At 32.1% G+C, this 13,499-nt stretch overlaps 2 protein-coding genes across 2 annotated transcripts; one reads left to right on the top strand and one right to left on the bottom strand.

Moving 5' to 3' along the window:
- Positions 1-1,189: 1,189 nt before the first annotated feature.
- On the bottom strand, positions 1,190-6,237 carry LOC130718713 (hydroxyproline O-arabinosyltransferase 1-like). Its single transcript, XM_057569346.1, has 8 exons — positions 5,666-6,237; positions 4,952-5,019; positions 4,639-4,840; positions 4,460-4,557; positions 4,301-4,370; positions 2,708-2,779; positions 2,422-2,535; positions 1,190-1,447 (listed from the first exon to the last, which is right to left on the bottom strand). Exons 1-8 carry the CDS (start codon positions 6,062-6,064, stop codon positions 1,388-1,390), a joined length of 1,083 nt encoding a protein of 360 aa, XP_057425329.1. The 5' UTR covers positions 6,065-6,237; the 3' UTR covers positions 1,190-1,387.
- A 6,340-nt stretch (positions 6,238-12,577) lies between these two features.
- On the top strand, positions 12,578-13,060 carry LOC130719047 (uncharacterized). The gene has a single exon (XM_057569697.1). The coding sequence runs from the start codon at positions 12,578-12,580 to the stop codon at positions 13,058-13,060; it is 483 nt and encodes a 160-aa protein (XP_057425680.1).
- Positions 13,061-13,499: the final 439 nt, after the last annotated feature.

Genomic DNA, 13,499 nt, shown 5'->3' with positions numbered 1-13,499 from the left:
AACTTCCCCTTCTTTATTCAGAAACAAGAACCCTTTTTATGGTCTTAATAGACTACACTTAATTGTACCAAAAAAAAATAGACTACACTTAAATCTCCAACCAATATTTTGGCATAAAATGGAACAAATTTTAGAGCATCTCTAATGCAAGGTTCTTAGTTCTTATTTTTTATTTAAGAACTAAAAACTGAGTCTTTAACCATTGGAGGTGCTGATATGAAATTCTTAGTTCTTAAAAATAAGAACCCGGCTCTTATATAAAGAGTTTTACTTTTTGAGTTTAGCATAAAAAAATATTTTTTCTCTCTCATCCAAATTACTTTATTACTTTATGAGTTTTGTTTTATTACTTTATGAAAATAAAAAGTATAAATAATGTGGTTGGTGAGACTAAATGAATAGTGGTAAGAACTAAGAACTCATGGTTGGAGCAAAATTGTTTGAGAGTTTCTTAAACACATGTGACAATACGGGCCCACATGAATAGTGCTAAGAACTAAGAATTAAGAACTAGCATTGGAGATGCTCTAACAGTTTACCATAACTCAATCCCGATCCAACTTTGACTAGGAGAAAGGAAGATGGTTTTTTTTTTGTCCATGGGAAGGGAATAGGTTTTGGGGATTCAGGATTTAAATCTGACTCTATAGAAAGCATGTCTTGCAGCTTCACCATTTAAGCTATCTTTGAGAATGAAGGAGGAATTGAATAAGGTGCGGTTGGATGCAATGGTAGTACTTGCACTTTTAAAATTACCTAATGTTTTTCCATAGCAACTTAATGACTTATTATAACATATATATCAATATTTAATACTTTTCCGATGTACAAAAAAAGTATCAATATTTAATAATTTTTTTTAATATATTTCCTATTCAACCAGTAGTTCACTGATTCTACCAGTAAACCATCAATCCATCCAGTATATCCTAACGAAGTTGATGACCGGCTCAAATTTAATAACATTGGCAGAAAGGTGCATCATGTAAAGTCACTTTTCCAGCTCACAAAGAACTCCATTGAGGTAAATTGATTTTCAGTTGTATTATATCGGTAACTAGTCATTATTTTAGAACTTTTTTTTGGTCAAGTTATTATTTTAGATTAATTAGACAAAACATCCATCCGGACTGGAATTTTGGGGTTAACCAATGATGCAGTTAGAACCAAAATAATAGAGAGCCACAGGTGAACACGACGCATTTTATGAAACACCAGATGACACAAATCAACAGGTCCGTCTCACATGCCAGTCACATACATATAGAGGAAGAAGAATTATACAAATACATAAGAAAAACAGTGAAATTTGTATGTTGCCCCATCCATGTCAAATGGCAGTAGATATGGATATCCATAGCATTCTCCAACGACACCTTTTAAGCCACTATGAGTACCAATTTGGAATACTTGCAGTAGCTTCATTCACCATTTTTACAAGTGTCACCTGTGAAAATGAACAACATAATTGTAAAAGTTGCAAAGTATAATCCACATGTGTACTGCGGAAACACTAAACTGTAATGTAAGGCTCCGAGTTAGTTTTTGGTGGGGAAAGAATTGAAGGACATTTTTATTTTTTAAATTAGAAGATTTACATGATATTTTTTATAATAAATAAGTTTTTAGTATGTTGTGTTTTTAACGTTTTGCTAATATATCACTTCATAGACTTTATTTTAAAAAATCATCATATTAGTCCCCGTAGGATAGCTCAAGTGGTAGAGCTGGGGACATATGGGTTGGGTAGGGGAGTTCCAGGGATTGATTCCTGTCGGGTACAATTTATCTTTTCGATGTACCAAAAAAAATCATCATATTAGATACTATTTATTTCAAACTAAAAATATGTCCTCCCCTTCCTTTCCCTCCAAAAACTAACTTAGCACAACCCCGACGCTCTTAAAACATAAAACCCATCCTTTTTTAATTGAAAAAACTGTAGAAAATTTTAATTGAGGGAAGAATTCACAAGTGGCTAAGTCAAACAATTGGTTAATTATTCACTAACTGAGTAATTTGATTCATTCGTCATCAGTTTCTAAAAATTGCAACATATTGGATGATTATTACTGTACAATATTTTGATTCATTGCCAAATAGTTATCTTTTGTTGATTATATTTTATGGGATCCAAATGGTAATGAAAAAAAAATAATAATAGAAGTTTGGTAACCTGCACAAGGTAACTAAAAAACCAGTAGCAACACCCTAATAGAGTTGAAAATGAATGGCTTTTTATAGCTTTAGAACCATATATGTGATAATGTGATTAAAGAATTCATAATAGCTCTTCTCCAGGAGAGAAGATTTTAACCATGGACACTATTAATTATCAACTAGAGTCAATTTATGTCTAATTGTCAGATTGGGTTAGATTTAAAGATTTTCAAGATCATGATGGTTGAAGAGGGAACATACCACACTTTCTGGAACACCAGGAGGTGGCAATGTTAGATTTTTGGGGGGAGCAACATGATCATAAGATCTTTTATCAAACCTCCATTCTCCAATCTTTCCATAGGTCAGCTCACCCTGAATAAGTAACATCAATTTTTGAGTAACAACTCTAACAGTAAAATATAAAAGATATGTAGATGTACTTTTTCTTTAGTGATAACTGAATTATAAATCAGTTTTCCTTCTTTTCTTTCTTCAGTGAAAATCATAATAAAAAATAAGTAGGAAATCGATCTCAGCATAATACCTTCATATTATAGTCGCACCCATAAGTATAGTGAATAATGTAAGACTTGCCAATTTCTTTGTCCCATGGAGGCTGACAGACATAATACACAGTCAAATGTTAGTAAATTTGAAGATAGAATGCTAGTGATGGATGCGGTATTTAAATAATATTGAACTGTCTTTCAGAATAATGTTAGAAAATGAAAAGCAAAGAAGAATGATGTATTACTAATGCTTTGTTTGGATCACATGAAAACAGACGGAAGGAAAACTGGTGAGAGTGAAAATGGCATGAAAACACTATTTTCCTGTGTTTGCTTCACAATGGAAAACTGGTCAAATGGAAAACTGACACCAAAACATTTTCATCGCAAGAGAGCCATGTAAACTGACACAAAACGTGAAAACTGACAAATGCCATTTAATCTTTCCTCTCTTCTAAAATCTTATAAATTCATTTACTGCAACCTTAACCACAAAGGGTATAAAGGTAATATTATATTACACTCATTTTTCTTCTTCTCACTTTCTATTCTTTTTTTCCTAATCCAGACAACTCAAAAATCACCTTATTCTCCATATGTTTTCCTTCCTTTTATTATCTCCCCTCTTGTTTTTCTTTCGAGTTATTTTCACTCATGCATCCAAACATAGAATAAAAGTCTTGGAAGTTGTAATAAAAAGAAAACAGTCCTAGTTGAAAATGGAACATGACTACAGCACTTTTCTAGCACTACTCTATGTGATTTGTATAGTTTGTTAAAGGTATATGTTAGAATATAAAATAAAACCATTAAAAGTGACCCTTACCCAACAGCTTAAGCTTTTGGGATTAAGTGGTTGTCTGACATGGTATCAGAGCCTCTATGACCAAAAGGTCTAGAGTTCGATCCTTGCTCCCCTCACTTTCTAATTAAAAAGTGGAATTTAATTAAGCACATGGTAGGTGGGCCTGTGCATTTATCCACGCTTCAAGCCCAAAGGGCTCTTGCGTGAGGGGGCGTGTTAGAATATAAAATAAAACCATTAAAAGTGACCCTTACCCAACAGCTTAAGCTTTTGGGATTAAGTGGTTGTCTGACAGTATAAACAAAAATGAAGAATGCAAACTATTTTATATAACACATGCATTTGTTTGCTTTTGGATAAAGTAGGCAGTTTTAATGTTGAAAATTCTTTTCTTTTACTTGAGGCGCATGAATCCAGTTTCAATAAATAACTTCGACTAGTATGAGTACAGCTTGTTAAATAAGCTCTACGCTCATAAGTACATATTGCAGTAGATAAGCTCACATAAGCTGAAAATAAGCTCTTCCGAACAAGGTCTCAAGAACCACAGCTGACCACCCTTGCTTACTTAAATAACACCAAGGCCTGTGCACTATGCAGGCCATAGAAATCCGCCGACTAAATGGCTACAAAAGACAACTGTGTTTTACTTACTTGACTGCCTGGAATATAAATTTTACTTACATATTGTTCTAAGCTTAAAAAGTAACACAGAACTAAAAGGTTCTTATTCAACATTATATATTGATATTACCATACAATATGACAGCCTTATTAATACAGGACAGTAGAAAAATAAATAAAAAAGAGAACCTTATTAAACCTGAATCATGAAGTCCTTGTATAATATGTTACGAACACCATGAAGAGCCGAAGCAACAGCATAAGCATACCTATATCAATGATACAAAATAACATACAAAGTCAAGTTGTTGTGAGAATAAGAAAGGATAATATGGGTTGGAGAAGAGGAAAAAATTACATTTCAAGCACCCATCCAAAGGCTTTATCAGTTTCAGGATCCTTCTTCATTGCCAGGGAAACATTCATCCAAGTGGGAGCAATCTTCTTAAGGGATTCCTAAAACATTTCCACAAAAATTTAAAAGTGGCAAAAAATCAAGAGTACTAAACCTGCCACAGCAAACTAATTGACAGTTACCTTGCCAACAATAACTGGTGAATTTCCAATTGGATCTATGTTTGTTACAGGTCCATTCTCCTCAGGGAAGTACTTCCGTAGCACCGTCTCGTACTTCTTAGGCTCAATATAAAAGAAAGGGAATGCAGCTCCCATCCCATCTTTAGCTAAGTTGGGTATAGGTTTGACAATTATATGATCGGGCTCCGACATCAATATGTAACTGATACACAGCACAAATCACAATAATACAAGTCAAAATCATAATCCAAAAAAAAACCAAAAATTGATTCCCATTTTTTAATATAGAAATTTAAAGTTAAACTTGTCATACTCTTCTTTGATGTCTGCTTGTTGAAGCCACTGTACAAATGCCCATGGTCTGTTAAGGACTATGTAACCCTGCAAATAGCAGAAGATAACCACATGAGCAAGAGAGCCAGAATAAGGAGTCAACTAGTGCTTTCAATCCCTTACTTAGTGCATGTTTGGAAATCTTACTAAAATTGATTGTAAAGTCAAAATCAAAATCAACTCAAGGACAAACTTCTGTGAGTAGTATCTAGGTAACAAAATTGTTTCTAAATTCTGAGTAAAGAGAAACTGATCCAAACACGCTAATAATATTCAGTAATTAATCTTAATTATTACAATTTAGTCCTAAAACTATTCAAACTCAACTAAGGCAGAAACTAGGAACCATTGTCCCCAAATGAATAGCTCAAGTGGTAAGAGCTAAGGACATAAAGGTTGGGGTGGGGGAGGTCCAGGGATCAATCCCTTTCCCGGAGGACGCAATTTATATTTTCGATGTACCAAAAAAAGAAACTAGGAACCATTAAATTCCATAAAATGCTTGCATACCCAGTTATCAAAACACCATATTTCTCCAAGATCAAGTGCAGTTTATTAAGAAATCCCAAAAGACCCCATAATTTTTTCTTCAATATTTCCATAATCAAAGTCAAAGTAGTAGGGAAATCAAGACCTAGCTAGCCCAATTCAATTCAACCTAAACCAATTAAAGTAAGAAGATTGAAAGCAAGACCTGATCCATTCCAGAAGGCAAAGGCTGAGCAACAAAAGTGGGGATCTCATCCATGAACGCATCAGGCTTCCCAGAGTGAAGGATCCTCGTAAACCCACCCATGGAAGAATCAGGGTCAGCCTGGAACTTCTTGAACCAGTGGTACATGACCCTGCACTGCCAAGTGTTGTACACGGAATCAGAAGCTGTGACAGCAGTATGAAAGAGCCTCTTGGAAGAGCTGCTGTGGCGGCGGAGTGGCATCTCGATGATGGGGTCGATGGTAATGGTGGGGCGGCGAGATGGGCCGGGGAAGTCTTGGCGGAGAGGAGCATTGCCGGAGATGATGATGTTGTAGGTTATGAGAGCCACTGAGAAGGTTATGAGAATTGTGAAGAACAAGTTGCCACTACAACCCATGTTGATTTGTTTTGTGTTTGATTCTTCTAATGTTGTTGTTGTTGCATCCTCATGTGAAGAAGAAGAAGAAGAAATAATAATTGAGAGTAGTCGTTGGAATCAGCTGCTTCTCTTTGGAGTTGGAGGGGTGTTCCTTACATGCTTCCTCCTCTGTCTTTAGATGTTGAAACTCCAAAAAGTCGTCTTCCATTTCTTTTTCCATTCAGCATACACCACCACCAACAATATTAAAATAATACTATAATAGTAAATTATAGAATTTAGTTTATATTTCTGGACTATTAATTGTTTCCACCATAAATGACTTAATTGACTAGCATGACACAAAACATTAATGGTGGGCAGTAAAATGCAGTGTTATCGGTGATCGACTCGGTCGAGGCACTGAGTTAATGAGTTAATGGTTCAACCACTGGGTCATTGGTTCGATTGTTTGACTCGATTTATATTAAAAAATTATAATAATTTAAAATATAACCTTAGTATATCATATATATAAAATAATATGCATTCTTCCTAACAAGAAGCAAAGTGATGTAGTGGAAAATTGGATTAGCTTTCCTCCCTCTAGGTCCTGTGTTCAAGTCGTAGCTATGACAATTTTTTTTTAAATAACTCTCAATTGAATCGGCAAGGGGTCCGGTTCCCGGTTCAACCGGTCGAACCAACCGGTCCGGTCCGAGTTTTATAACTATGGTAAAATGTATTCTGTGCTACCCGTATTCCTTATTTGATGTGATACTCACATTAATGGGTTTGGATCCTCTCAAGTGTAAAAAAATCTAAGAGTGTCAAGTTTCATCATCTCACCATTGATTTAATTTATTTCATTTCTTTATTTATTATCTACACAAAAATTAATGGTGAGATAGTAAAACTTGACACTCTCAAGCTTTTTTACACTTGAGAGATCTCAGCACCACACTAAGTGGTTCAGTAGATTAATGACGTGTGGTGATTGAAATTATAATTCTCATGTTATTATTCTAGTGCATTAGTGTTCTCGTTCATTAGGGAACTCAACTATCATCCGGTGATGATGTCGGCATCCACCGTGACCTTGAAGCGGTTGCCGCAAATCTCTATCCTAGCACTGGGTCTGAGCGACATGGTTTCGATTAAGTAAAAGGTCTAACACCGATCGAATCGACATCATTAATCTTAAGGTACATTATTTGAAAAATATAATTGCTGAATCACATGAGTCTTTCTTATAATGCCAACTCATTTTGGATACCAATATACCATACATTAACCTAACTTAAGCATCACAATAAGCGTGGGGTAGTAATGGGAATTGAAAAAAATATTAATTCGATGGTAATATATAGAAAATCATAATAATTTTCTTAAATTTAATAGAGGGTTTTATATTAATGAACGTGAGTCTTATATAGAATATATATATATATATATATATATATATATATATATATATATAAAAGAGGTTATGGTAGATACATTGTTTGTATAAGCGTTTTTTTTACAGATACTAGCTAATTGTTTTCCGTCACATTAAAAATACAATTTTAATCTAATTTAAATAAAGAAAATATCTATATATATTAGAAAAGAACAACTTCTAGCATGACGTGTCGCTCTCACAGGCCAAGTTAATGACGTGTCGCTCCGAGATTAATTCTAACTTAATTATTTACACGTCAGCTTTTCCACCTATTAATTCTCATTTAATAATTTACGTACCTTATTTCTCCTGATATTTTAAAAAGTACATTTTTAAATTTTAGATTTGATTAGCATATAGGTTGTTTATTTCTTGATTTTATCTTAATTTATTTTTGATTTAATTTTAGAGTATTAATTAATTTTTATGGTATTTTTATTGAATTTTCGGATTTTTAATTAATTCAAGATTTTATGAGTTTTTATTGTGATTTGCAAGATTTTTGTAGTTTTTATCTATATTTATTTGGTACCTTTTTAAATTTTAGATTTGATTAGGATTTTTTAAAGGTAATTTTAAATCTGAATTTTTTTTCATAAAATATTAAAAATTTAAAAGATTTGCCCTAATTATCTAAGATTTACCTAGATTAAATAAAAAACTAAAAATTCAATAAAAATACCTTAAAAATTAATTAATAAAAACTACCAAATCATAATAAAAACTCATAAAATCCTTAATTAAATAAAAATTTGAAAATTCAATAAAAATAACATAAAATTTAATTAATACTCTAGAAATAAACTTTTTCTTCACCTAAAATTTATTTATAAGAAAATTAGAAAACTATGAATGTGAGAAAATCAGTTTGTTAGACAATTGATGAGCACATGCAAGTGCTGTCACGAATCAGGTGAAGAATTATAATGGTCCCATTACAAGTAAATTCTCATAAAAAATACATTTTTAAATTTTAGATTTGATAAGGATTTAGGTTGTTTATTTCTTGATTTTATCTAATTTATTTTTGATTTATTTTTAGAGTATTAATTAATATTTATGGTATTTATTTGCTAGATTATGATAGTTTTTATCTACATTTATTTAGTACCTTTTTAAATTTTAGATTTGATTAGGATTTTTTAAAGGTAATTTTAAATCTGAATTTTTTTTCATAAAATATTAAAAATTTAAAAGATTTGTCCTAATTATCTAAGATTTACCTAGATTAAATAAAAAACTAAAAATTCAATAAAAATACCTTAAAAATTAATTAATAAAAACTACCAAATCACAATGAAAACTCATAAAATCTTTAATTAAATAAAAATTCGAAAATTCAATAAAAATAACATAAAATTTAATTAATACTCTAAAAATAAATTTTTTCTTCACCTAAAATTTATTTCCATAACAAATCTTGAAACCGATTTTTTAAAGTTAATTTTAAATATGAGAAACTTTTTCATAAAATAATAAAATCTTAAAAGATTTCCCTTATTTATCTCAGGTTTACCTAAATTACTTCTTACTAATACTGCATGAGCCATCTCCTCCCCTACATGTCTCTACTGTGAACCGGTTGGCATGGAGGAAAAATGAGGAAGATAACTCGAGTATGCAACTTACTTTATGTGGTGTTGATAATTGTGTAAGTTGATAATTGTGTAAGTATTTGGCATAAATGTTTATGTTTCACTTCCTGAAGGTTATTTTTTGTTTCTGAATTTGATTGACTTAATTAGTGAGCACTATATTTGGTAGTGTTGATTCAATTCCTAAAAGCTATGACCTTTAATTTTCTCTTAATTTGTTCTTTGTTCCCTATTTTGTGATTGTTTTGTTTAATTTCATATATGCTTTAGCATTTGTTGGTGGTTTCTGTGATGCTTCCATATCTCTTAAATAAACTAATGCCGTGATGCTTCCTCTTATGCAACCTTTATTCTGAATGTACTTAATCGGCCAATTGATAGCAGACTTACATGCTTTTATCCTTCCCATTGCAAGTTTATTTAATTTCATCATTGTCTTCCAGTTTTGGCTGCCAAAACTTCATCTACAATGTCAGTATCATGAAGGCAGAGAAACTCTTTCAGAAGAAGGGACGTCCAACAAATTTGACCCAGGATCCCAATTAAGGAAATGAGATTTAGGTAAGATACTTATTCATATGTTTGCTTTCAATTCCAGATTTTGCTATTTTTCTTATTAATTAATTTTTTTTGTTGTCAATTGTAAATCGCTTTTAGACATAGCTATAGTCTCTTTTATTTTGCTTTATTCCAGAACTGCATCCTTATACCTGTCACATGCATGGGTATTAGTTGTACCCATAGCTGCATCTTTATAACTCATAAGTTATATTTAGTTTGGCTTCATAACTAATACTTGAACTTTTTCTTAGTGGGAAGCAAGCCTTAACACAATTAATGAGCTTAATGGAAATGGAATGTGGGTAAGGAGAATGAATCATATAGCTACTAATTTGTGTTGATTTTGGATCTTAGAATTATGAATCTGATGCAAATAACTAAATATGGGCATGTATAAGTAAATCCTTCTCCTATTTTGACACGTGTTACACTGAAAATTTTAAATAGTGTCATGTATCAGACTCTACGAACAATGTGCCAAGGCCAAATAGCATGCAAAGGTAACATCTTCTTTTTCTTTACCTTTTGCCTCAGGAACAATCTATTTCACAATATTTCTGTGATTTTATGAATCTGCCTTTCACTTACTGTTAAGTCTTTGCAGCTTCTTTCCTCATATTAATAAGATGTCATTATTTTACTATGTAACTTCATATTAAACATGTTCTACATAACAAGGGACAGATCCATAAATTTAATGTAGTGAAGGCAATATATACATATACATATAAATTCGTAAAAAAATTAACATATACTATTAGAAGTGATGACATTTTTTTACAAATGGACCATAATAAACCATATGCTTTTACTACTCAAGTGAGAGCGTTTAGCAATGTGGGACACAAGTGATGACATATAGCAATGTAGGACATAAGTGAGAACATTTTTTTATTAAAGGTCTCATAAAAAAGCACATACTTTTACTACTCAATTTTTTTTAATGTTTTTCCTAAAAATAAGTGAAGGCACTTGCCCTCATACTATATAACTTGCATCCGTCCCTGTACATAACAATATTGTTTATTTTTATTTTATTTTGTTCAAATTACAAGGCAAAAAGCTCCTACGGGAAAGAACATTTTAGCATAGAATTGCAAGAAAATAACATTTCATATATGATTTAAGTACATTGTTCATAGTTTTTCTAATGATTTTAGGAGTAAATATACATAAAAATTATGTGAGAGTTCACGAGGTCTGTGGTATTTCATTTGTGTTTAAGCAATCTTTTTATTAATTTTTCAACTGTACAAATTTCAATCTATTTTTTTTTATACATCGGAAATATAAATTGCACCCGTTAGAAATTGATCCCTAGACCTCCCCCATACCCAACCCATATGCCCCATAGCTCCTACCACTTGAGCTATCCTACGGGGATACAAATTTCAATCTATGCAACAAAAGTTTCAATTTTAGACTTTTTGCACAATTTGCTCATCATTTCAGACTCTTCTATTTCATTTGTTGTTTATTATATTTTTAATAATCAAAGTATTGATTGATGTATCAAAATACAATAAACGTATTCCCCGTGCAACGCGCGGGTAAAAAACACTAGTAATAATTTATTCTGTGTAGCATAGAACGATTGGATATCAGTGTAAAACTTATTTACACCAATAACACATATATATTAAACTCTTTATATAAAGTATTATTTTTTATTTTTTAATTTAATTATTGTAAAATAATATATATGGAAACAGTTTAAGTTTTTTTTTGAACGTAAAAAAAACACAGTAAATAAGGCGGGTATACATGTAATTAAGCTTACGGTCATGTTTTAATGAAGTTGATTTTTTTATGAAGTTACCAAACACTACATAACATCCTCCACAACGTTTAATCAGATACTTGCCTTAGTTACCCCATTCCATCTTTGAACAACCTCATTCCATATATCACAATGCAAAAAACAAATTGCTTGCAGATTCAATGGAGACCAAGAAAATATTGCACATCCCTTCGTCAGGTATGGAAACCCCCCTATACATTAAACATAAATCCGTGCAACACACGAGTTTTATTCATAGTTTCTACATAATTTTGACTCTTGTAAGTTGTGAAGTATAGTTGATTTCCGTGTGCTTCCTCAGAACTTATTCGCATACGTAACTATCATTTATTTGTTGATGTTCTTTGATCATATTTAAAAAAACAATTTATTGAAATGTACGTGACATATCCTCTAAATTATGAGTTTCAAATTCATTTTAATGAGACCCATGTAAATTTTAATCAACTAAAAATGTTGAAAAAAGAGTATAAAATTAATTATTAGCACTCATGAAGAAAAATAAAATAAAACAGAGAGACAACAAAACAAAATGGCAAGTTTTAACCGAGGGTGAAGTAAGGTTATCAGTAGAGTTGATAACAAACAAACTAGAAGAGAAACATTTTGCTATGAAATGTGGAATGTTCTTCTATCAAAATAGTTAAACGGTCCCCTAAAAAAGGGGGAAAACAAATTAAAGATGCTTCTAATAACTATTTCAAAAATAGTTATAGAAACAATAATTCGAGAGCACTTCATAGATCATTAAACTAACAATTACCTTTTTAATGCACAAAATTGGAATTCATGATAGAAATTTGCAACCCCGCCCTACATATTCTAACATAAAAAACAAAAACATGATTTGCCACATGGATAAACGAGTTTGTAAGGAACAAATTAGCCAAAGTACAACAATGCAATTTTAGCACAAAAATCGCAACTACGTTCATCCCACGGATTCTTCGGGGTTTCCCAACTCAAAACTCATCTTTAACCAACTTAACATTCATAACATCCCTCAACCCCTCTCTCATTACACCCCAACTTATATAATTCACAATCCACACTTCACCACCAACAATCACCACCACCACATTCTCCTTTTCATCTCTCAAAAGGGTTTGAGAAAAGCAATAAGGGTATATATTAATTAATTATTATTAATCATGATGAATAATGGGATTCATAGACAATCATCATTGAGGGAAAAGTTGAAATCTTCAATTTGTTGCTTCACGAGTAGCGTTCATCATGATTCATTAGAGCATCAAGGAGAAAGAATATTCAACAAATTGCACATACCCAGGACGCCCATTTCACCAGCAGGATCATATTCAGGTTCTTCTTCCTCTTTTTGGTTCAAGAAATCACCAACCGGTGCTAGCGAGTTTGGCACGACCCATTCCACGACGCCTCGTGGCAGGAGTCGTGGTATCAGGCACCGCATTGGGCGTAGGCACCACCGTCAGTCACTATCCGCTGACTTCAGCTATGACCCTTCGAGCTACGCCCTCAACTTTGAAAATGAGGAAGGGCACGAGGAATTACCCATTAGAAACTTTAGCTCTCGGTTGCCGGCATCACCGCCATCTTCACCACCCATCAATTACTCCGAAGAACTCCCAAAAGAGATTGTTGGGTATAGCTGAGATATATGTATGTTCATATTGTAATTTTATTATTTCATTTGTTTTATATTTATGTTGTGTTGTTTTTTCTTAAAAATGAATCAAAGTTTGTAAAGTTTAATGTTAGAAAGTTATATAATCGATGTAAACACAAAGGATGCGTTTCAGATAGGGATATATAGAAGTATGTAGCAATAATACGAAAAAGGTTTCTATTTTGCATGAATTTGGAACGAAATATATCGTTTTGTTCATAACTACTAGAGATTTTATTTGAATCATGCACGAGGAAGTTGAAGAATTTAGTGGTAGAAAATGTTTGTTAACTGTCTCAATCTAATTAAAACAAAATTATAAACACATACAATGTTAAATAATTGATGATCAAGTCAGCTACAATTGCTTTCTTGTATACAAAGTGTGTAGAAATCAATCTCCCAAAGAAAACACTAGATATTAA

This window comes from Lotus japonicus, chromosome 5, assembly GCF_012489685.1.
Source record: "Lotus japonicus ecotype B-129 chromosome 5, LjGifu_v1.2".
Classification (NCBI taxonomy): domain Eukaryota; kingdom Viridiplantae; phylum Streptophyta; class Magnoliopsida; order Fabales; family Fabaceae; genus Lotus; species Lotus japonicus.
This window is presented reverse-complemented; position numbering and strand designations above follow the sequence as displayed.